This window comes from Amblyomma maculatum, chromosome 4, assembly GCF_055883805.1.
Source record: "Amblyomma maculatum isolate TAMU_Amacu chromosome 4, ASM5588380v1, whole genome shotgun sequence".
In the NCBI taxonomy this organism is placed as follows: domain Eukaryota; kingdom Metazoa; phylum Arthropoda; class Arachnida; order Ixodida; family Ixodidae; genus Amblyomma; species Amblyomma maculatum.
The window spans coordinates 83937555-83960468 of NC_139347.1; the positions used below are offsets into that span (position 1 = coordinate 83937555).

General features: G+C 45.0%; 1 protein-coding gene across 1 annotated transcript in view; it reads right to left on the bottom strand.

Annotated features, from left to right (window-relative positions):
- The window catches only part of LOC146191545 (uncharacterized), a 33321-nt gene extending 10706 nt beyond the window's left edge, over window positions 1-22615 (bottom strand). The window contains exons 1-3 of the mRNA XM_084599967.1: window positions 22395-22615; window positions 15909-16077; window positions 11356-11495 (exon numbers count right to left, since the gene is read on the bottom strand). Coding sequence (XP_084456093.1) covers window positions 11356-11495; window positions 15909-16077; window positions 22395-22612 — 527 coding nt within the window. The 5' untranslated portion in view covers window positions 22613-22615. The remainder of the gene's footprint in view (window positions 1-11355; window positions 11496-15908; window positions 16078-22394) is intronic.
- Between the last annotated feature and the right edge of the window lie 299 nt (window positions 22616-22914).

The window sequence follows — 22914 nt, forward strand, 5'->3', positions numbered from 1 at the left end:
AAATAAACAAATAAATAAATAAATAAGTTCTTTTCTGTCTGGACGAGGCAGCGGAGGTGGCTCAGCTACAGAGCCAGTAGCAGGCCCGTGCATTTCTTTTCCTTCTTCCTACAGCCACAACAACAGCACACGGACGCCTCTTCGTTTTGCCTCCATCGAAACGCAGCCGCCGAGGTTGGGTTCGAACCCGGGTACTCCGGCACAGTAGTCGGGCGTCTTACCACTGCACCACCCCGGCGGGGCAGGAGCTACAGAGCCAGTAGCAGGCCCGTGCATTTCTTTTCCTTCTTCCTACAGCCACAACAACAGCACACGGATGCCTCTTCGTTTCGCCTCCATCGAAACGCAGCCGCCGAGGTCGGGTTCGAACCCGGGTACTCCGGCACAGTAGTCGGGCGTCTTACCACTGCACCACCCCGGCGGGGCAGGAGAGAAAGACGCGCGCCGCAACAACAACCGTCGTCCACCACCGAAGCGGTGGCGGGTGCGATGACGGCCTACAACAGATAAAAATTCGATGGCAGGCTAGCCCCTGCAGCAAGCGGCGGTGACCTACCTTTCCCAACCCTATCAGGCCATGCGCTGTTAAGCTAAAGGTGCATTAAAGGGCGTTGTAAAATAAATTGGTTCACAGGAAGGGAAAGGCGCAGTAACTGTCACACTTGCTCTGTGGACACCCGAACCGCGCCGTAAGGGAAGGGAGGAAGGTGGGAATGAAAGTGGAAAGAGAGAAAGAGGAGCCGTAGTGGAGGGCTACGGAGAAATTTCGACCACCTGGGGATCTTTAACGTGCGCTGACATCGCACAGCACACGGACGCCACTTCGTTTCGCCTCCATCGAAACGCAGCCGCCGCGGTCGGGTTCGAACCCGGGAACTCCGGCACAGTAGTCGGGCGTCTTACCACTGCACCACCCCGGCGGGGCAAAGGGCGTTGTACAAAATTTGGTTTTCGCTTCTATTTTAAAGCGAAAACCTTTCTCGGCTCATGGCGAAAAATCTCGCTTCGGCGAGATCTGTCCGTAAGGCGAGTTAGCGAGATTCTGCGAGTGACGGTTATATTGCTCCTTTCCTTTCCTGTAAACCAATTATAGAACGCCGGTAAACTTCCATGCGTTCAACGGTACGCTTGTTGTGTTGGACAAGGGGAGCGCGATGTACCGTGTGCAGCAGCAACGCTCTGGCTTTCGCATCTCATTCATTTCATTTCATTTATTAATACTGTCAGCCACCATAAGGGGCTGTAACAGGAGTGGAAAATACAAAACGAAAAATGAGCAATATAGAACACGATTAAAATCAATAGTCAATCAAAAATTGTCTCTGAATGCACACACAAACAAAACAAAAATGAATTACACAGAAATCGGAACAACAGCCATCCTACACAACAGCAATAGAACCTCGTCACCCTGTGCTGGTGCCATAGATGAAATTTTCTAAATGGCGTACAAATTCAGATAATGATGATGATCGAACAGCAGAATCTGGAAGAGAGTTCCAGTCCTTACAAGTCCGTGGGAAATAACTAAACTTGAAGCAATTATTTTTTATAGCCGGCAATGGAATGAACCTACTATGACGATGCCTTGATGTCTCATTAGTTTTGATCTCAAAGTAGTCTGATTTATTAATTTTTAGATAATTATTGATAATGAGGTAAAGAGTTTTTAGTCTTTCATACCTGGTTCTGCTTTCTAACATTGGTAGTTGGGCTTGTTGGCAGAGGTCTGTTGAAGAATGGTTACGGCGGTATTTATTATATATAAACCTTGCAGCGAGCCGCTGAATCCTACAGATGCTGCAGTGCTCTCGGAACTCCTGTTTTTTTTTCTTTTTTTTGTTGGTTTCCCTTAATAAACCACTTTATTAGCAGGCAGCGTAGTCCTAAATTAAGCCCACCGCAATAAAAATACTCCGGTACTCTTTGTTTCCGTGGCTCTCAATTTCATCACTCTGCGGTGGTCAATGAAAGTCCTGTGAGTACACCCAAACTAGTCTTTACTAGTGTTTTTTGATACAATACTTTGATAGAACCGCTGCATGTTGATGGGTAAGGGAGCGTGTCACCTAAATAACAAGTCCGATGCAAGGCCGCTATTTGTTCATAATATCGCTCAGCGCATTGCTCCGTCGACGGCAGAGCGGCAAGACTCCAATAGTTTGCTTGAAGCAACTCCGTGCTTTGGGCGACTATACTCTTGCTTTCTCATGGAAGGCAGTTTCCGGGTCGTTTTATCTGACTTAAGCAAAACTCCGCCACAAAGGGCAATAATTCGAAGTTTATATAAGAAAGATCTAAGAGTGTAGCTCGAGGTCCCGCTATTGAAATAAGCCTTATTGAGTTATCGGCTGTGCGCGTTAATGTGGGCTTCTCGTGCATTGACCAGCGCCGCCGGTGAGCTCTAGCCGCCGTGGGATCGAAGCCCAGCTGAAGTGCAGTCGCGGCCGTGTTTATTTTATTTATTTGAAGGTCAGAGGGACGTACACAAAGACAACGGCCACACACTCAAGGAAGAGCTTTTGATGAGCCTATTGCAGCGCCTACGTTCTTTGTCCCTTCTGCTCACGCGTGCGCACAACCTGTAGATTCACGGGGGCCGAGAAGACGACATTCATGTCGCTTTGGCTTCCATTCCTCTTCAGCCCAAGTCCCACCTTGTGTATGTATAGCGAACGACTGCAACTGTTCTTTTTTGCCGATGTTAATTGTTGTTTTTCATCTGTGCTGCTGTCAAGTTGTTGCCTTCTACATACACATCGTGTCCCAACAACCCAAGAGCGTTTGACGCCGAAGCAACGTGAACGCCGTCTTCTCAGACCAGGGCGCGTATTGCCAAATCATATACCGTAGGCGCACTGGAGCAGACGACGCTTTCAGAGAGTTAAGCGGCGATTGTTGCTGAAAGATCTCTCTGAACGCAACCTAAAGGTAACATACATTTACTGTAAACAGCGATTGTTGCTGAAAGATATCTCTGAACGCAACCTAGAGGCAACATACACTCACTGAGGCAGAAAATGATTATGGGGAAGGTAATTGCTTAGTGTAACTGTTGTCATACCGATTGATACTTAAAGGTGTCTGTGAACGCTACCTAAAGGTAACATACACTCACTGAAGGCAGGATATAATTACGGTGAAGAACACAGGAGTCGAGCGCATGTATGTCATCAGTGAAGAGATGGGTGGTGTTAATCCATTGCACCACCAAAACGACGGGAACGGTGGCCTTTGAATGCGTTCTTATTCGTTTAGACAATATATCCACTATTTGTCGCCTGGTGGCACTTCTCAGAGGAATCACGCGCCAGAGCGTCATCTGCTCCAGTGCTCCTACGGGATATGGTTTGATAATACTTGACCAGGGCCCGTATTCTGAGTTTGCGTCGTTATTGAAGTGCCGCTATCTCACGTGACCTCGAATCATCTGCTTGTTCGAAACGCCGGAACCGGGTGACGTCACTACGGAACCGGAAAAGGTAGCAACATTATGTTCCGACGTTTCCACCAATCAGATGACTCGAGGTCGGGGAGATAGCGACACTTTCGATAACGACGCAAACTCGGAATAGGGGCCCAGATGAAGCTACGCATAGGTTGTGCGCGCTTGAACAGAGGAGACGAAGAGTGTAGGGATGTAACACAGCACATTAAAAGTCCTTCGTTGAGTGCGTGGATGGCATGGTGCATTGATTGTTCTTTCATGAAGCAAAATTTTACCTTGGTCAGACGCGAGGATGCTTGAATGAGTTCCTGAATGAACGCGAATACAGGGCTTATAAAATGAGCACATGAAATCTGGCGCAACATCGTCGGGTATGCAAAGAAGAGCAAGGTTCCAGCATCAAAAGACAGTGCGAATCGGATTTTGCCTGCGATTCCCTGTTCACCGGGCACTATTGTGGGGAAGGCTGTATAGAGATGCTGCTGAGATGCATAGGCAGTATAATTATTGTATTGCCGCGCCTTTGGTTTTCTTGGCGAAAAAAGAACCGCACTTTTTGGCGAGGTACTTCATAAAATATTTCTCTTTTTGCTGTCTTTGTATTCTTCGTTTCAAATTTTCACATAAGTCGCATTTCTTTGTGATAAACGTCCGTGGAAAGTTCAGCAGTCCTGTATCTTCTTTGTCTTTGTGTCTCGCATTCTCACTGTTTTGCAATCTTAAAACAATTGCTCCCTTCGCTCAATTAACGATTTGCTGCTAATTCGTTCCAAATTTTCACATAAGTCGCACTTCTTTGTGATAAACGTCCGTGGAAGGTTCAGCAGCCCTGTATCTTCTTTGTGTCTCGCGTTTTCTCTGTTTTGCAATCTTAAAACAATTGCTCCCTTCGCTCAATTAACGATTGCTGCTAATTCATTGGGTGCGGCGGTGATTACAGCTGTCACTCAACAGAGGTGTGCCGGAACTGGTCAGGACAGGATTTAATCGGAGACGAGTGGAAGAGACCTCTTGACCGGTTGCAGTAAAATTTGGAGTAAAGTACGAGCTCTTCACTTCGCTTCTGTGAGATGCTCGTCAGTTAGGTTTAAGGTGGGTAGCAGACTTGGTAATGGTGAACGGATGACACAAGGAGAAACAGAGGAACTATAGGGTTCATCATAAAACTTTATCAACGATACATAAACGCGCATGCAAATTAACGAATGTTTCGCACTCAGTTGCAAAAGTTGACTGAGCACTTACTTTATTCAGCTATCGAAGCTGACACGTTACGAAACTCTCGATCTGAGAGATCGTATTTCATGGCTTTCAGAAAGCCAGATCGGCGTCTACTCCGCTAGACGAAGCCTGAACAAGAAATGATTTAAACCACTCAATACGCTATTCGCAGGTCTTAACAGCGATACAGAGGCATGGCAACTTCTGCAGCGTGCAAGAAGCTGCACACGAGTTTGCTCAAACCTTCAGTCGCCGGTTGACGCATCGCCAATGCGGCTTAGAGAGAAGGCTTAGGACCGCGCACTGTGTCGTTGTCGCAAGGGCTCCCAAATTTGAGTGTGTTAGCGACCCCCCTCATTTTTTTTTTTTTTCATTATGGTTCACGCCCCAAAGCACGGAGCGTCATCGTCAGCCCGTCATAGTATAAGACTGATAGTGACGTACGCAAAGCCACGCTCATTTGTTGTTGTGCGAGCACGGATTTATCAGCATTCCATGACAATGTTAACTCATAAGGGGAAAGCACAGGAATGATACCGTAATTAATACCCCGCTGTTTCGAAGGCATACACGCGTACATAGTCGGACAGTTATATAAGAAGCAGCGCACTTCCTGTGAGTGGCTGCTATCGAAAACAAACAAACAAACAAACAAACAAACAAACAAACAAACAAACAAACAAACAAACAAACAAACAAACAAACAAACAAACAAACAAACAAACAAACAAACAAACAAACAAACAAACAAACAAACAAACAAACAAAAACAAACAAACAAACAAACAAACAAAGAATTGGCTTATTCTATATGCCTTAGTTGGACGGCTACGAATGAAAACATAATGTGCACGATTGCATATAAAGCGGGACTTTATTCCCGCACCTCACGATAAACTGTCGTACAAACAACGCGAGCAGCCTGACATCACCTGCGTGATGTGGCAGCCTGCGGGCGCACAAACTAATCAACTGAATAACTAAGACAACAAAGCTCACTACCACTGAACGAACCTCAACTTATAGGACCAGCTGTGGGTTTTTATTGTGGTTATCATATATAAGATAAAGAAAGCAGAAAACGAAATGAAGACGGAAAGCTAGTCCTTTTATCGAATCGTTGCGCTGGGGCTTCCCCTCAATTCTTGTTCGTTTTGCCTTTGTTTTACACAAGAATTACATCTCCCCTCCCTTTTTCTACCGTGGATGCATAATCTAAAGAATGTTATTCACATTCTTTTCTTTTTTTCTTGAGAAGTTGTGTCACTTCTTTCATTTCCAAATCTATTGCGAATAACACCGTTTTGTAAAGCATTCGGAAAACGAAGCTTCTGTGCTGGCACACCGGCGCTGGTCCGAATCTCACTTGGCCTAAATATATTTTATGCTATATAGCGTTTTGAAGGAAAAACTTGAGGGCTTTAATTCGGATGTTTTTTTTTTTTTTTTTTTTTTTTTTTTTTTCACATTCGGCCGCAGGCTTTCGGACCTTCACGGATTATCCCGATTCCTGCGGACGGGGACCTTGCAGCTGTCGGGTCCGATTTCCTTTTCCTTTTCCCGTTTCCGTTTCGTGTGCCCCTAATACGAGGAATCTACGGATCATTGTGGCACTATAACAAGAAGGTAAAATGTCGTGAAGAGAAGTTTCCGAAAGGGTAATTTTCCGCGGCGTGCCTATTAGCTTAGGCCTGAAATCTGCGACTGTCACAACCACTTGGGGAAACTGCGCTATGTTTCTCTTGCGACTGTTCGACCGTATTAGTAGAATATTGCACTATTCACTGGACTGGGAAATCTGCTGATTCAGGAGCCTTACAAAAATGAGTTTTGAAACTCTATTGTTGGACTATTGACCGCCTTTTGAATTTACTGAATTTCGATAGACATTCAACCCCAGCTGAATGCAATCTTTACAGGGCCAACAGAATTTTCATTGTGTTCTACCCAATAGACGTTTTGTGCAATTTTTTCTATGTGCTTTTTGTTGTCAGTTTTCAACGTTCACGAACAATTAGTGTGTACTGTTCATGCTGACCCATGTTTTTAAGTAGTTTTAGGCACAAATGATAAGAGCATGATGTGACAATTTCGTTATGAATTTTTGGTCTCACTTGTAATCAACTATTGGCCACATTCTGTAAAGGGAAATATAAGAGCAGCATGCAGTTGCGTGCTCGTTCATGTTATATAAAAGCACATATTAACGGTGCACACTTAGTTCAAGCTTCGCAACACAGTGAAAATATGCCCTAAAAACTTCATGATGGCAAAGCCTCCACTAATAATGCAAATACATCGTTGAATGTCAATCAGAATCCGTAATGGATCAGCTTCTGTATGTCGCAGAAGGTAACTTTAGTGGTAGGACATATTTTATATTTATCATAAAACAAGTTCAGTGAGTCATCATACTAACAAACAGTGATACTAGATTGAACCTACCATGTAGGGCAGGACAGAGCTTTTTTAAACCAGTTCCAAAGTTCACTATATATATGCTTCAGGGTCTGACATTCTGCCCAAGCATAGGTATTTTTGCCCGTAGCTTTTTGCCGCAAAATGAGGTGCAGTCTGTATTGGAATCCTCCACCGCTGTATGTCTTTGGAGAATTTTACTGTTATTTTTTTCTTTTCCTTCCTTTCTTAGTGGACACCATGCTAAAATGAAGTCACTTTAAACATTGAGGGGTTCTAATAATCACGGATTGATCCCACGCATACTATAGAGTTAACACGCATAGCAAAAACATTCGCGTATGAAAAAAAAAAGAAGAAAAAAACAAGATTGCATGCGTCTTCTAACGGCGACTCTTCTTTTCAAAGAAGCATTCGGCCGCCGCCTTGCTTCTGTCCGCGTCCCACTTCCCCCGTGCCCCGCGAACGGCGCCAGCATGTCCGGAGAGGTCGAGGGTCGCTTCCTGTCGGCTGGGGGGAAAAAAGGGGGAGGGAGGAGGGGTTGCTCCCGCTTGGTCTCCGCTCTCTGCCTTCACCGTGGTTTGTTTTCACGGAGATGACCTTGGCTTCAGCAGTCGCGCAGCGGGGGTGGCGGCTTTTCACCGAAGCTGTTCTTTTGCGCCCCGTTTTCTTTGCACGCAGACGCGGGTACGCTGAGTGCGGCGATGTGCCAGTTCAGTTGGCGTTTTCCCGCCACCGTGGTCGCATCTTGCACTGTGAACGAAGCACCGTATGTAGGTTTTTCGCTGGTGATTATCACGAAGATCGTTTTGTTCAAATTGGAGCGCGAACGTACGAATTTAAATCTTCGGAGGACTCCGCTCTTGGGCGGCAGCTTCTGCGCAAGGAGGACGTGTTTAAGAAGTTCAACAGTCGCAGGCGTTTTGGATTCTAGGCGAAAAGCCGGCGCGGGCGGAGGGAGCGTCTGCACTTTGGTGAGTGTTTTACTTTTTCCTATTCGTGTTTGTGCCAGTCTTGTGCAGTGTGTGCTACAAGGTGAAGCCCGCATGTAAATATTTCTAGCAGACAAACCAGCCTCGTCGGAAAAAAGAAGGAGGGGGAGAGAGAGAGAGAGAACGAGGCTTGTCTCTACGCGGACGCTGGGGCCGATGGAACGCCAGCTGGAATGGCGACATTTTCTTTCTTTTTTTTTTAACCGGTGACCGTTTTTGACGGATTGTTCGGCACAGTGCTGTACTCTTTCGATACGCTACTCGCGCTGAGATGGACACATTATCGAGATCATAATATGCCTCTGTCACACATTGTGGATTATTGAATCTGTGCAGCTCCGCCATTTTTGCAGTGTTTGTTTTTGTTTCCACTCATTTTAGTGCCTATAGTTGGTAATTTTGCTTCAAGTTTTCTGGGTAGTAATGCTTGTGTCCCGCGCTTTGCTATTTATATTCACAATGGGATCTTTGACGGCAGCATATATTGTTTATCAGGGAGAAATGAACGATGTGGTAGTGCTGCCGAGCTGTGGAGGCGGCGGTCGATGCCGTCTAAGCAGTGAAAGACAGTGACAACTCATTTTAGACAAGAAATTTCTTGAGCTATGACGTGGAGCAGCGCACAAATGCCTTTGCTCTATTTTTAGGTTAGTATATACCGCAACTTAATTATGATTTATATTGTTTATTTCAGCATCACATGCGAGGAGTTCCCGGACGTATCAGCGTTTTACGCAAAGAACAGCCTGGCGTCATACCTTGCACATGAATTGAAATAAAGCAAATAAACAACCCAGCTCATGTTATGGGTTCACCAAAGATGCATATTTTTTCTTTCTCATTAACGCGCATTTTTTATTCTGTGTTCCCTTTCCGCTGCGGATTAACAGAAAATTCTGCGTGATCAACGGTTAGCCAGGAGCAGGCACGAGGTGGTTTACATTAATGCAAAAGTAGCACAGCACATATGCTTGCTGCGGTCAGTCAACACATTCTATGTTCTGCTCGACCAATCAACAATTTAGTCAGTTTAGTGTAGGTTAATGAGTGAGTAAGTATAATGGGGCTTAAAAGATCAAGATCTGTTTTGTTCTTTTATGCCTCACTATGCTTATCATTAACCAGCACTGATCAGACAGGATTGTTGATTGGTCGGGCAGAACATAGAATGTGGTGACTTATCGCAGCTAGGAGATGTACTGTACTACTTTTGCATTAATGAAAATCACCCCGTGTCTGCTCCTGGCAAACCGATGGTCGTGTACTATTTTCTGTTGTTCAGGAGTGGAAAGGTAGCAGAAAATCAAAAAGCGTCACTTGCAGAGTTTCTGAAGCATTTGAGCCTGAAATCAACAGAATTTCAGTTGCGCGAATTCCAAAAGCGCTCTTAAGAAACACATGGGCCACTATTTCATAAGCGCTCAACAAGAGGTCAACACTGCATCATCCAAGATGTTGTTGATTATCGACAGACTTTCAACAGCGTGTATTGACACAACGCTTTCGAATTTCTATAGAAACCCTACATGCATTTTTGTAAGATCTTCTGAGCGGTGAACCATGAAAACGTAAATATTTTTGGCAAAACATAAATCTCAAAAAAGAAAGAAAGAAAGAAAGAAAAGAAGCGAGAAGAGCGCTAAACCTGCGTGGAACGGAGCAGAATATTTACTCCAGCGGACTTTACTGCCCGTTTTCCTGTTCCAGTGCAAATACGCGGAAATATCCGTTTTTAATTAAGTTACATTATGCTGTCAGAGTGTTGAAAAGACAAAGAAAGCTTTTGCAGCCGACATATCTTCATTCGCCTTTCTTTGACGATAATGTATACGTATAAGAAGTAGTAGAAGTAGCGACTTTATGCGAGACTATGCAACGGTTTCACACTCGAAATGGCTGTATATTTCGACATAGACCGCATCAATCCGATAAACTTCCATGATTGGTGTATTTAAATTTCAACAGGAAAACGAACATTGTACTTGGAAGATTCTGTGTAAAAGAAAAAGAAAACAACCTGGAGACCCATTGATCAAAGTGAAGTGCTTGAGAGTGTTCGCGAAGCCCACGGGAAGCGGCGTATACTAAATGAGTCACCCGCCTTGACAGGCAGGCTTACTCTAAAGCAGGTGATGTTTTTTTTTACCCTTTAGAGACTCTTACTTCAAAAACTACAAGAGGTATGTCTGTGCTATCTCTGCAGGTGGGTAGTCCACCAAGGTAAACATTACATTCGTCATAGATCATTACAATTTGTCAATTAAACAACTAAAATGAACGAATAACTATTTCTTTTGATTTTAAGAGGAATTATTACGCTGCAAAATTGAAGGGCGTGAACGAAAGGTGAGCCTAGTTTTCAGTTTTTTAATCTCAAATTTATTTCCAAGTATCGAACGCGAAAACTGCGCATTTGAATTTCAAGCAAACTAATTACGAGTGATGCCGTTTTATAAAGGTGCAGTGCTGGAAAGCTTTCAGATGCGTATTTTTGACGTGCGGTATTTCGAACCACACTGTTGACTACAAAAATTTAATTATAGAGTTCACCTTCGACGATGACAACCTTAATGTCTTTGACGATGGCAACCTCTTAATAAAAACAAACAAACAAACAAACAAACAAACAAACAAACAAACAAACAAACAAACAAACAAACAAACAAACAAAGATAAAATGATTACTTTATTTTCTTTTGAATCGTGAACCATGTACTCATTGGGCTTTGTCATTCACATGGAGTCCGCCTTGCTGTGTAACCTATGTGCACGGAGGTATTTCTCACTTTTTTAAATGCGAATATGTAAATTTTGAAGAAAATCACCCTGTATGTCTAGAATATGATGCGTTATTTCAAATATTATTTCACAGCAAAGTGGAATAGTATCTCGTTACGCGTATCACTTCCCGGCGGTAGACTCGGTCCAGCGTTGACGCTGCAGTATTATTTTGATTCCTCGGACAAAATTTGCTATGACTACGAATGCAATTCTAAATTCAAAGCAAGTCCCTGCTCACACGAGATTGTTTACTCCTGCTCATTCGCACTGAAGAAGTGAGAAATTGATTTTTTGAGTATTAATGAATAATAATAAAAACAAACAAACAAACAATCTGAGTACCGAGACGAGTTTTCTGAGTGTAGCTTTCTGAACACTGACTTTAGGTCTACGTTCGTTGTTTCTCAAATCAGTGTTCGGACCCTGCCGTCCGGACTCTCGATTTCAGAAAAGCGACACATCACTGGCGATTCGGAGGATCGAGCGAAGTCTCACTTTAAATGCATTGAAAGCTCCTTGAAGACATCGCTCTCTGCTCGGACCCAGGGTGTGACGCCGAGAACGACAAGTCCACGTCGTCTGCCAAGTTCCGGGTCAGTGCGTAGCTGTAACTTCCTCTGCACTCTCTTGAAATTCTAAACACCAGGAGAGTATAGACATTTGTCAAATATATACATGGAACACCTAGTTAACGTTTAAGACGAAAGGAAAACATTGCATGGACTTAATTTTCGGCGCTGCTTTGAGACATAGGTTAAGGCGACAAAGTATATTTCAAACTAATCCACTGTATATAACATTCCTTTCTTTATTTTGTTTTTATTTTTATGCGAATTCCTTTTGGTGCTATTCTTTTTCTCTTATTTTAATTGATGTGGTTTACCATGCTATACTTTAGTGGCAAAAGCCAGGACACTTTATTTTTGTTCCTTTATAACATGTTTCATTGTACTAAAATACAAACAAAAACAAAAGCTGTATTTATTTTAATTGTCCACCGACATTAATTTGACGTATTATACCTCTGTCACACGGGCAATCTGAATACGCATTGAGTGAGTGGCCATTGAAATTTTCGAGGGTAATCGAGATGCACCAACGCCACACAGCAAATTTCAAAGACCATCGACTAGTGAGCGTGTGATCCAACAGATGGCGCCACGGTTAACAACATCCAGTAAAATTATGAAGTGAAACAGAATAATACGAGGCGGATATCGCAATAAGTGCTGTATTTAAATGAAATTTCGCTCAGAGAAGGGTATTCAATAACTCACAGCTCAGCATAACCCACAGGCACCACAGGCACCACAGGCAGCAACAGCCTAACGACAACGATGTGCCATTGTCGTGTTCATTTTGCGCCAGCGATGCTGGCACAGGTTGCTATCGTTAGTACATATGGCGCACTTCTTGGTCTCATTTGTCACAAAGCGTTGTAAAAGGCGAACATGAGCGAAGCGCCGCAGCATGCCGCACTGCCACAGAACACCTAGAACCGCATCAGTTTGTTTACATTTGAACACCGCACATCCTCCAGAGTGATCATTTTGACTCCCATGATGAGCTGATTAATGTATTGTAAATAATTTAACCTAGGAGGTGGCTTGCTTCTTTTAATTGCATATTTTGTGTTTAACCTTAGTGTTAATGTGGGGCTGCTCTCAATGCTCTTTGGCATTGCAATGATCATTCGCGAACCTCATTGAGTCAATGCCGATTGAGTTCAATAGTCATTGAAAACTGCCGTGTGGCAGTGGCCGATCCCCTTTGAGTTCGATCTCCATCGACCCGATGGACATTGAAACTGCCCGTGTGACAGGGGTATCAGAGGGACATAACCATATTTATATTGTGCTTTTGCAGACACACTTATGGCCTATACTTGGTACTGGTTCCCCTTCGATGAGCAAAACATTTCATGTGGATGATGGGTGGAGTCGATTCCATAGTCTCTGTCATTGCTGCTCTGCTATTTGTAAAGCTATGCGGAGAACGGCGGTGTCGATGGCGCTGGCGGGCATAAATACTACTTCTCCAGCCTAACCCTAAAACGTTTTCAACCTCACGGCTTCCCCACCTGCTAATGTCTGCCCTGTTAATTTGTTAGCACATCTAATTGTGTTCTTGTAGCATGTTAGCAAATTTGTTGCATTATTTTTGGCTTCAAAACCTTGTACCCACACCTTTGACGTAATGCCTTCACACATTAAGGCAATGGGGGGGGGGGGAGGGCTTGCTGCAGAAACTGAAACATATGAATTCGTGTCGGATTACTGTTTACGATTCTAGTAAAGGTGGCTGCTGATGATACGACTTTGTTCAGCATTTCGTTGGGTGACGGTACTTCGCCTAGATTAACCGACACGTATAAAAACAGGAAAACAAAAGTAGCAATAGTTTAGTAGCGAGATCGGAACAACAATTCCAAACCGGGACTTTTCTGACTCATGACGCATTTATCCTATCGATATGGCACATCGGACACACTGTATTTATTGTACATGTCGTAAATGGTGACAGCTGCGGTAGAGTCGCACGAGTCGCATGGGCACTCTCTCTGTAATTGCGGTTACCGAGCATCACTGAACATCTACTTTGCCTGTGTGCGACCTCAAAAGTCACAGGGTGTAGTATGTGAGAGATGATGCATTTAGCATCTGCCAGAACCAAGATTCTATTTAATCCTACAAAACCAATATTACTGTCCTCCTATGCCTATGCAACAGAAAAGATGGTCCCTAGTTGTTATAACCTCATTACACATTTGTTAATTAGCGCAAGCAGGGCAGAATGTATGCTTTTTAAATTAAATGTGCTGTGCGAAAATAAAAATAGAAATGTTAAACATGTTTTAAAATGTTACACATTCTAATCAATAATATAAGGGAGCAGTTGCTCGTTAGCACTCTCCAACGCCATAAAGCTGCTAGGAAACTAGTATTTGCTGCGAATTTACGCCACCTTGAATGTTTCTTTTAATCTCATCGGACTAACCATGTAATCAGGTTGCATTGTTATGTTACGACTGAATTTCTTCGCAAAAAAAAAAAATATGAAACTTTTTTTGTAGCCTGTAATGTAGCTATGCTTATCGCACGTTACGGCTCCCAATTAAAACTGAGCCACATTGTGTTGAAACTGCGACCAAGTAATTTAGACTTTTTCTTCACTATATTTCGACATACTTATTACGCACATCTTACATAGCGTTTAATTATGTTTTGGATCCAACACAGGTTTTTCAACGGTCACTTGACACAAGGTACCTGCCCCTTGCGTTAACGTGTGCAGTTGGGTTAGCTGGTAAGTATTAATGGTTAAACGAGCGTAAAGGAGACGACGATACGATAGAAGCCCTCTTGAGGGCTAGTGTCGTGTCGTCGTCTCCTTCCGTGCCATCTTCGCCTTGTTTCCAGCTCGTTTAACCATGAACCCCTTGATTGTAAGGTCGGTAGAGGGATGCCGCTCTATAAACTCAAAACTGCTCTTCCCTTAATTACCGAAATATCTGATTAACAAGCATTCTGTGGTAATATTGAAGCATACACTATGTCATATTTTGTAAATATCCTCAAGTCGAATTCATTTTTCTCAAAGTCATAGTAAGACTTTCTAAAAACGTTTTCCGGCGAAATACAGCTTGATTCCTTCACGTACGAGCTCAACGCCATTCTTAATAATTGTTCATTGCTAGGTAGTATTTTCCACGATTGTTCCACAGGATTGAAAACAAGAGCTTCTAAACTGTTGCTTTGTTTTTCCTCACCTACCTCCCATGAAAATAAGTGTGCAAACTTTTTAGATCAATCGAATGTCTTCTTATTGACCATTGACAGCGCTTATCAATCCTATCCTATGTTTTGCGGCGTTCCCCAACGGTCCATCTTTGCTACTCCTTTTTCTAATATACGTTAACTATTCAAATTAGCACGTGTCCTATCAAAGCTATAATTTTGTTGTGTAAAACATGACTAATAGTACTTGAAATCGACAACTGTTAGTGCAGTCACAGATCTAAATTTGTAATACCATCATCAATGCCTATTTCTTAACTGGCGCTCTTTTACGACCTGTACTTAAGTACAAGTGCCTTGATGTATACACGACTTTCCAGGTGTCTTATGCTATAAAATAAAATACTCTAGACTACAGCTGCCTGGCTTCGTTAAACCGCCTTCATCATTCACCATATAAAACACTAGTGGTGCAAAAACTATGCAACAGGCTGTATCTATCTTTAAACCTCATCAAGAGAACTTAATTCATTAGAAATTGCACAACAGGATATAGCCGTTCATGCTTTTCCCGCTTATAACAGAACCACCAGAACATATTCGATGAAATCAAGACATCCTTAGCTTCCCTTTGCAAAACTTTTCGTACCTGTCTAGTCCATAGAACATATACCATGCATATCTGCCAGGAGAATTAATTTCATCTCGCCTTACTTGGCACCACAATGAGACCATGTCTTCAAACTCGGTACCTCATAACGTCGAACTAATGCTGGCTTCTGGCGTTTTTGTCCCATAAAGCAGCAGATCACCTCCACGCTTTGGCAGCTACCATCCGAGACTACCAGCTCATCATGAAAGCCTTCCCTGACCTTGAGTAGGCGCATAACTGTTTGATAGCAGCCACTTTCAGTATTTTTGTTATTTTGTTCTCTTTCTTTTCTATCACTAACTACGTCCATCTCTAATTTCTCTGGCGCTCCCGCCCTGAGGGCACATTAAAAAGAAAAACAAAACAAAATAAAACAAAACAAATATTTTCTTTGTGCCTTCTTCCGCTTTTTGTTCCCCTGCCGACCAGTGTGATCGCGGTTATCAGGCGATGAACCTTTCGCTTTTATGATTTAAGGTAAACTGGAGACAATACCGAGTATTTCATTTCGGACGAACAAACCAAGTGACGGCGTTAGAGTAGACGAAAAAAAAAATACCAATCAGTGCTCCTCCACAGCGAAATTCCATCGCAAATGAGAAAGTCATTGAGCTTTTCCGGAATCTCTCTTCCATTATACTTGAGGCAGGACTTAATACCTTCAGGAGGTCGAAAACAAACTGCAGCTGGCGAGCGTTGGCACCACGGGAGCTCAGGTACTCGACGTCCAGGACGCCATAGTGGTAGACATGGTTCCGCTTCCAATATATCTGCAGCTTGCTTTCGCCATGGCGCTTCAGAATGTCACGTCTTGCGGCAACCACATTTCTAAAAAAAAAAAAAAAGAAAAAAGAAAAGCGCACAAGGCAGACCAAGTTTGCGGTAAACATCAATAACAGAAATTATGTTGCCATTATCGTTAGCTGTAAACTGACGACAGCGGCAAACGGAAAGCGTAACCGGTTAAATACGGAACACGTCTGTGCATTCGTGGTAAGACTTATGATGGCTAGAGGACCACCCACATCGGTCGTACCGCTAATAAGTTGTTTCCATCCATCTACCCCTAAAATGTTGGTAGCTTTTGTGTTACCAAATACTTATTGAAACATTATTAAAGACTTGTAGCACTGCAAGGTCCACAACAAGGTCATTCAATGACTGCCAAGGGAGAAAGAAGAAATGTTTCTGGCAGATAATCAGCTCGGTATTCGCCAATTATTTAACTTGTACAGCTGCCTCCACTCCAGAAAAGCGCCAACTCTATTCGCAAGCAGCGACAAAGCACGCGCTAAGATACTTTCTAAAAATTTATTATTGTAACATCAGTACACACTTTTTTTTATAGGTGTCGCTCTACGCGCATAGTACCAACGGCCGTTCGTGGCCTATGATTAGCGCGCTCGCATAAGAGCTAACCGGAAATAATGATAAATTTGCTTTGTTGAATTACCTTTGTTTTTTGAAATACTCCTATTAGATAAACTTCCTTGCCATTTTTAGCTTTATTTGAACCCTACCCCCAAATTGCTAGTTTCATCTGAATGCGGGGTACTTGAAGTTCCCATGAAAGGCGATGTAATAATGAAGGGCGTGTAATTCAATGTATTTGTGAGCAATACACCAGGGTACGGCAGCCGAGACTTATTTTCCTTTTTTATTTTAATAACGCTTTATCGGCGTCTACCTCTCCACGTCTCCCACGTACGCACTAGTAGAATTGGTTGGGTGTCTCGTTTGACTTTTGTTCTAACACCGTGTTTCCAAGAAAGCTAGTCCGGGTCCAGGCGTGCTCCAGAAGATTATTAACGCCACTTTCTGGTCACACTGCGCCTGCCACCAGGTGGCATCAAAGCGCGTGTCTCTAAGCGACACGACAGCTCCGTCCAGTGGTTGCGCTTCACTCGAAAGCAGCTCTCACTTTTCTTTTTTATGAATACGACAGCAGGGTAATTTTTCGTCGAGGGAAAATGAGTATTACGAGGTGCCAGCATATCACGCCGGTGGCTCACAATCTATATACCCAGGAAATCCCTGAGGGGAAAGAGTTCATGCACTTCTTATGAGTGAATCATTATACAATCGTACGATTTCGAATGGTTATGTCCGACCGGAGTTGCGGAGAAGCATCGCTATATTCAAGAAGTAATAGTCATTATTGTCCTCCGCATCGTCTTAGCCCGTTAAAAATCCCTTCATATATGACCTAGATTAAGTGCTTGAGGATGCTCCTTCAGCATCATTGGAGTTGGAGCAGCCACTAAAAGTGTGCGAAGAGTCTTGATTATTTTTTTGTTACTTCTTCGTTTTTCGTTCTTGAATGACGAGAGCACAGCAGCCTTGGAGTAAACGCGGGCAGAATAATTTCCATCTCTCGACACTTTCAACATATTCGGCCATTATACGAGAGACGTGCTTTTCCAAAAAAACAAAACAAAGCAACAACAGCAACAAAAAACTTCGTGGCAGTGAGCGTTTGCGTCGTCATTTCGCCGTGTCTCTCGTTCCATTAGTCTTTTGCGTCATGGAACGATCAAGAAGGAACACCGATGCATAAAAAAAGAAACAGCATCGTTCTCGTCTGTGTTTCTCCTATGTCGTTTCTTTTCAGCTGTACGTAATGTTACGGCAATAATCAAAAACAGTATTTAGTGGGAACGAGTTGGTTATCTGAAGCTCGAAACATATTGACAGCGCACGAAAACGCCTTGCATGCTCACATCCCCCGGTTTGCCTCTTTCAGCTGGCAAAAAGATGCTAATTCAATAAGCACAAGCACACTTGTAATAGTGTCCTATGAACCACCTATGGTGCCCTAATGGAGGGCTTCGGTAAGTGTACATAGTGAGTAATTACTATGTCTCAAGAATTTTTTAAATCATTAACCAGTTATGTTACTCACAGTCTATATGTATTTCCTTGTTATAGATATATACATATTTTATTAAAGGGACGCAGAAAGAAGTAAAAAACAAACGCCTATCTAATGGTTGCATTGACGCTGAGGAAGTGCCATTTGCGCTTTGAGTCGCTTTGAGATGTTAAGCCCTACAAACCACACAAACTAAACCATATTTTGAACGTATATAGTATCAGTCTCATTTGTACCTGCGGACACCTGAACCACGCCGTAAGGGAAGAGAGTAAGATGGGAGTGAAAGTGGATTGAGAGAAAAAGGTGCCGTAGTGGAGGGCTGCGGAGTAATTTCGACCACCTGGGAATTTTTAACGTGCGTTGACATCGTACAGCACACGAACGTCTGTTCACTTCGCCTCTATTGAAACGCAGCACCGGCGGCCGGAATCGAACCCGGGTACTCCGGCACATTAGTCGGGCATCTTAACCGCTGCACCACCGCGGCGGGGCAAGTGAAGATTGTTATTTACTATTTTGGGGAAACGAAGGTGCAGTATCTGTTTCACTTCTCGGTGGTGGTGACAAACTTTATTAAGGTGACCTTTAGCAGTAACATTCTAGTGATGGGATTGCTCTTGGATGCGTGTCGTGGCCGGAAGGGGATGCTTCCCGGCGACTTCCAAAACCCAGTTCACCAGCTGCCGTTGTGCAGCCGCGGGTCAGAAGTGGACACCGCAGTCTCCCATCGCTCGAGGTCTGTGAGTTGTCATTCGGCTGGTGGAAGATGCTCGAAGCAAGAATAAAGAATGTGAGCAAAATCAGCTTTGGGAGCACTACAGAGGGTGCATTCTGGCTTGAACAGTCCCGGGTGAACAAAGGCTAAGTAGGCAAGGGAGAGGAAGATGCGGGATTGTAGCTGGCGCCACGCCACCTGCTGCAGTTTAGTGAGAGACTTGTGTGGAGGGAGATTGGCAAGATGTTGTTCACGGTAGTGCATAGTGATCTCGTGGTAAGCGACCATACGATCTCGAGCGTCTCCCCAGGTGTCGGTGGCTTCTGCTCGGCTGACGAAACCTCGAGCTAAAGAATGAGCCACCTCGTTACCTGAGCGGCCAGCTTGGGCCAGAATCCAGAGAAGCTGAATAGGTCGGATAGGGTCGGGAGACCGGCTAAGAAGCCGTAACGCGTGTTCGGAGAATCAATGAAAATGAGGGTCGCTGATGGTAGTAGCGATTGCTAAGGTTACTGTCACCTCCTCCGCTACCTGCCGTATGAGGGGTGGAGGAGTTTGACAATACCGCTAAGGCAAAGGTAGAAGAAGAGGTGTAAGAGGCAGCAGCAAAGTAGACGGTCTCCGGATGTGTGCCATAGTGTTTGTGCCCTGATGTGACCGTGGTTCCGGCCGAGGCCCATGCAGATTATCCAGCAGCTTAAGACAGAAACGGGTATAGCGGATGTCGGCGAGCGACCACTGCCAAAAGCCTCGAAGCGGCGGCGCCGGCGCGAGAGGGACCCTTTGTCTACTGCTGCGGCGGCCAACCCTCCCTGCTTTCCCCCCTTCGAGACGGAAATGAGCTGGCTTTCGGGCCTTAATCCCCTTTGGCGTCCACGGTAGAGACAGCAGGGAACTTGTTCTTGGGTTGAAAGAACCAGAGGCGCGTCACCGAGCAGCCTTGATCCCGCTCGCCTAATTCTCGAAGAAGGCGGGTGACCTTCTTGAAATTACAGGGGGGGGGGGGGGGGGAATGACCGCCGCCAGAGGGCGACTTCACGAGATGTTTCGCCTTGGTGCAGAATCTCCACCACCAGCCCAAGATCGTCATCGACATCGGAAAGGTTTGCCCTCGCCACCGAAATATGTGAGAGGAGGTTCGAGCACCACCCTCGGCAGTGGGCGGCACATCGAGTGATTTCTTGTGCTTCAGTGATTGGACTGCACCTACTGAACTCTGTTTCCCCAGCTGGGGAAGTAGAGATAATTGACCGTATTTAAGCGGTGAAAATTGTCTCCACCGAGAGCTCCGTTCTTCATTCTTGCTGTACATATCCCATCATGTGAGAAATGTATAAAACGTTCTTCTTCGCCTCTACTCCCCGGCTGCTCCTGCTCCCTCTCCTTCGCTTTGGCTCCCCATGGTCCCACTGTGGTAAAGTCTAGGCCCCTGATCCCGTTCACATCAGCCCTAGCAGCACGACGAGCTGCGTGATGTTCGGGGGGCATGTCCTTGGGGACGGGGTGAATGGTGAGAAGGTCTCGTGTGCGACGTGGGAGAGAGAAGGTGTGGGAGTAACATTCAGGTGGATGTATGCCAATAGAATCAAGAATGTGGCGGTCAGTTAGGGTGGAGGAGAGCCGATCAAGTTGGGCAGATCGATGAGCCTCAGTGAGTTCGGCGAGGGTATTGTGTACACCCATCTTAAGAAGGCGCTCATTCGACGTGTGGCGGGGAAGATTGAGAGCCGTCTTGTACGCCTACGGATTAGGCAGTTGACCTTGTTCTTCTCTACTCAAGAGAGGAATTAAGAGATAGGGTAATGAATAGACTACTCGACTAAGAACGAAAGCCTGGATCAGGGAATGGAGGTCGTGTTCCCGCATGTCATGGTGTTTACTAGCGGTTCGTCTGATTAGGCGGACTGTTTGCTGAACGGTAACAGTGAGCTTGGTGATCGTGGCAGTGTCTTTGCCATTGCTATGGAGAATCATCCCCAGGATGCGAACTCTCTCCACCTGCGCGATACGGACGGCACCAATGATGACCTCGATGCTAAGCGGGGGAGCTTTGTCTATACTTGCTCGATGCGGGTGAAGGACCAAAAGTTCAGATCTGGTGGGTGAGCATGCAAGATCGACCCTATGAGCATGAGAGGCCACCATGTCTACGCCAGCTTACAGTGTATCTTCAACGGTTCCCACATTACCTGTGGAGTTCCATAGGGTGATGTCGTCAGCTTATAATGAGCGAGAATGGCTGACAGAGCCTTTGTCATGGGGATGAGAGTAATATTAAACAGAAGCGGAGAGAGCACAGATTCCTGAGGGGTACATCGGTTCCCAAGGGGGAAGCAGGGGAGCAAAGGGAGTCAAAGGTGATTTCAGCTATGCGCTGGCGAAGAAAGGCTGAGATGTACTGATGGATACGGCGGTCGACTTGTAGGGATGACAAAGCGTCCAAAATGGCTGAATGGTGTGGATTGTCGAATGCCTTTTCCAGGTCGAGGGCGAGCACCGCCCGCATCCGCTTCGTGTTGCGGGGATGGAGGATGTCTTCAGAGAGCTGGAGCATTATATCTTGAGCGGAGAGGTGGGGTCGGAATCCTACCATTGTGGGGGGGGGGGGGGGGGAGGAGGTTATCGTTCATGTGTTCCTGGAGACGAGCAGTGGGCGCTTGCACATACAATTAAGGCATAAAATCGAAAGTGTATGTACTTGTCGTTAATTCGAATTCCTATCGCTAGCTAGTCTCCAATTCGACTAGGAGATGGATGATAAATGAGAAGCGAAATGGTGCGACACCACGCGGAACGCTGCCTAAAGAACGGTAGCGCCACAAGCTTGACATGAAATTACGCACGTATCTTCACTTTTGCAAGCACAGCGCCAATGTCGGCTTTTCTGCGATACGGGGCCCTTCAGCCATTGCGCAAAAGCGACGGAAAACAAAGATACAGCAGCTACCACAGTCTAAGTTAAAGCGCCTCCCAATATCGCAATACGTTGACGCGAATGCTCAATAAAGGTTATCGACTGTTTGAAAGTTGCCCCACTATTCTGTATGAGCTAAATTGGTGGGTGACTGCTCAACTATTGCAGCAACGCGCGGCGATTCGAGATGTAAAGCTCGCTTTCAAGTCATTGGACTGCGACTCTGAAGGCAGCAATAAAGGCCTTCCCATGTTTCCTGAGTAGCGACTCTGTCCCGTTTCTCTCTGATCTGAGCGACCGCAATACCAAGGCGCGCAACGTGACGCCCAAGAAAAGTACGATCCCAGGCACACCCCAAGGTGTCTCGCGTCTCGTCGTTTTCTTATAGTGCGCGCGAAAAAGCTTCAACGCGTCCACTTTTCCTTCCAATCACGTTTAGAAAGTTCGGCCACTCCCTACAGATGCGCTGCGCATGCTTTGCACTGCAATAAGGACGCAGCGAGGTCAATAGTCCGCTGATATTGCTCTGGAGTTTAGAGTTTTGACCTGCGCATACTAAGCAATGGCTCCTTTAGGGATCACGCAAAGTGCTGTGAATGCGACGGCATTTGACATTCAATATGTGAACCGTCTATACTAACCGGTAGGCCACCGATATGCCAAATGAGGTGTTCGATGACCGAGAGGCATGGGTCAAAAAGGCCCGCGTCTTCTTTGCGCTGTCATTGGTAAATGTGTCTCTGGACGAGCGATAATAATGAGTGAAGAACAGGTACTCGCAGAGGCCGTCCGTGGGAATCATGTCTCCGTTGTGCAGATCGGAAACGCCCACGGTGCACAGCAGGGGATGATGCCCCATGGGATGATGACCTGCGGCACAGACGACGGGGAAAGTGGCCGCCTTAGAGTTGAGTCTAGTAGAGGCAAGTTTGGCTCAAAAGCGCGCTTAGCAAAATAAGAGGTAGGTTTGTTGGTTAATTCCGTATTCAACACAACAGCATAGACTGCCCACACTTTTAAAGGCGCATCGCGTACTCAACTGAGTGGATAGGTGGACAGGTTGTTGTTTACCTCGTAGAGGTGATCATGAGAATATTAATGAATGGTAGAAGAAATACTGGAAGAATGAAGCCAAGAATGAAGCCAAGATAGAATAAATGG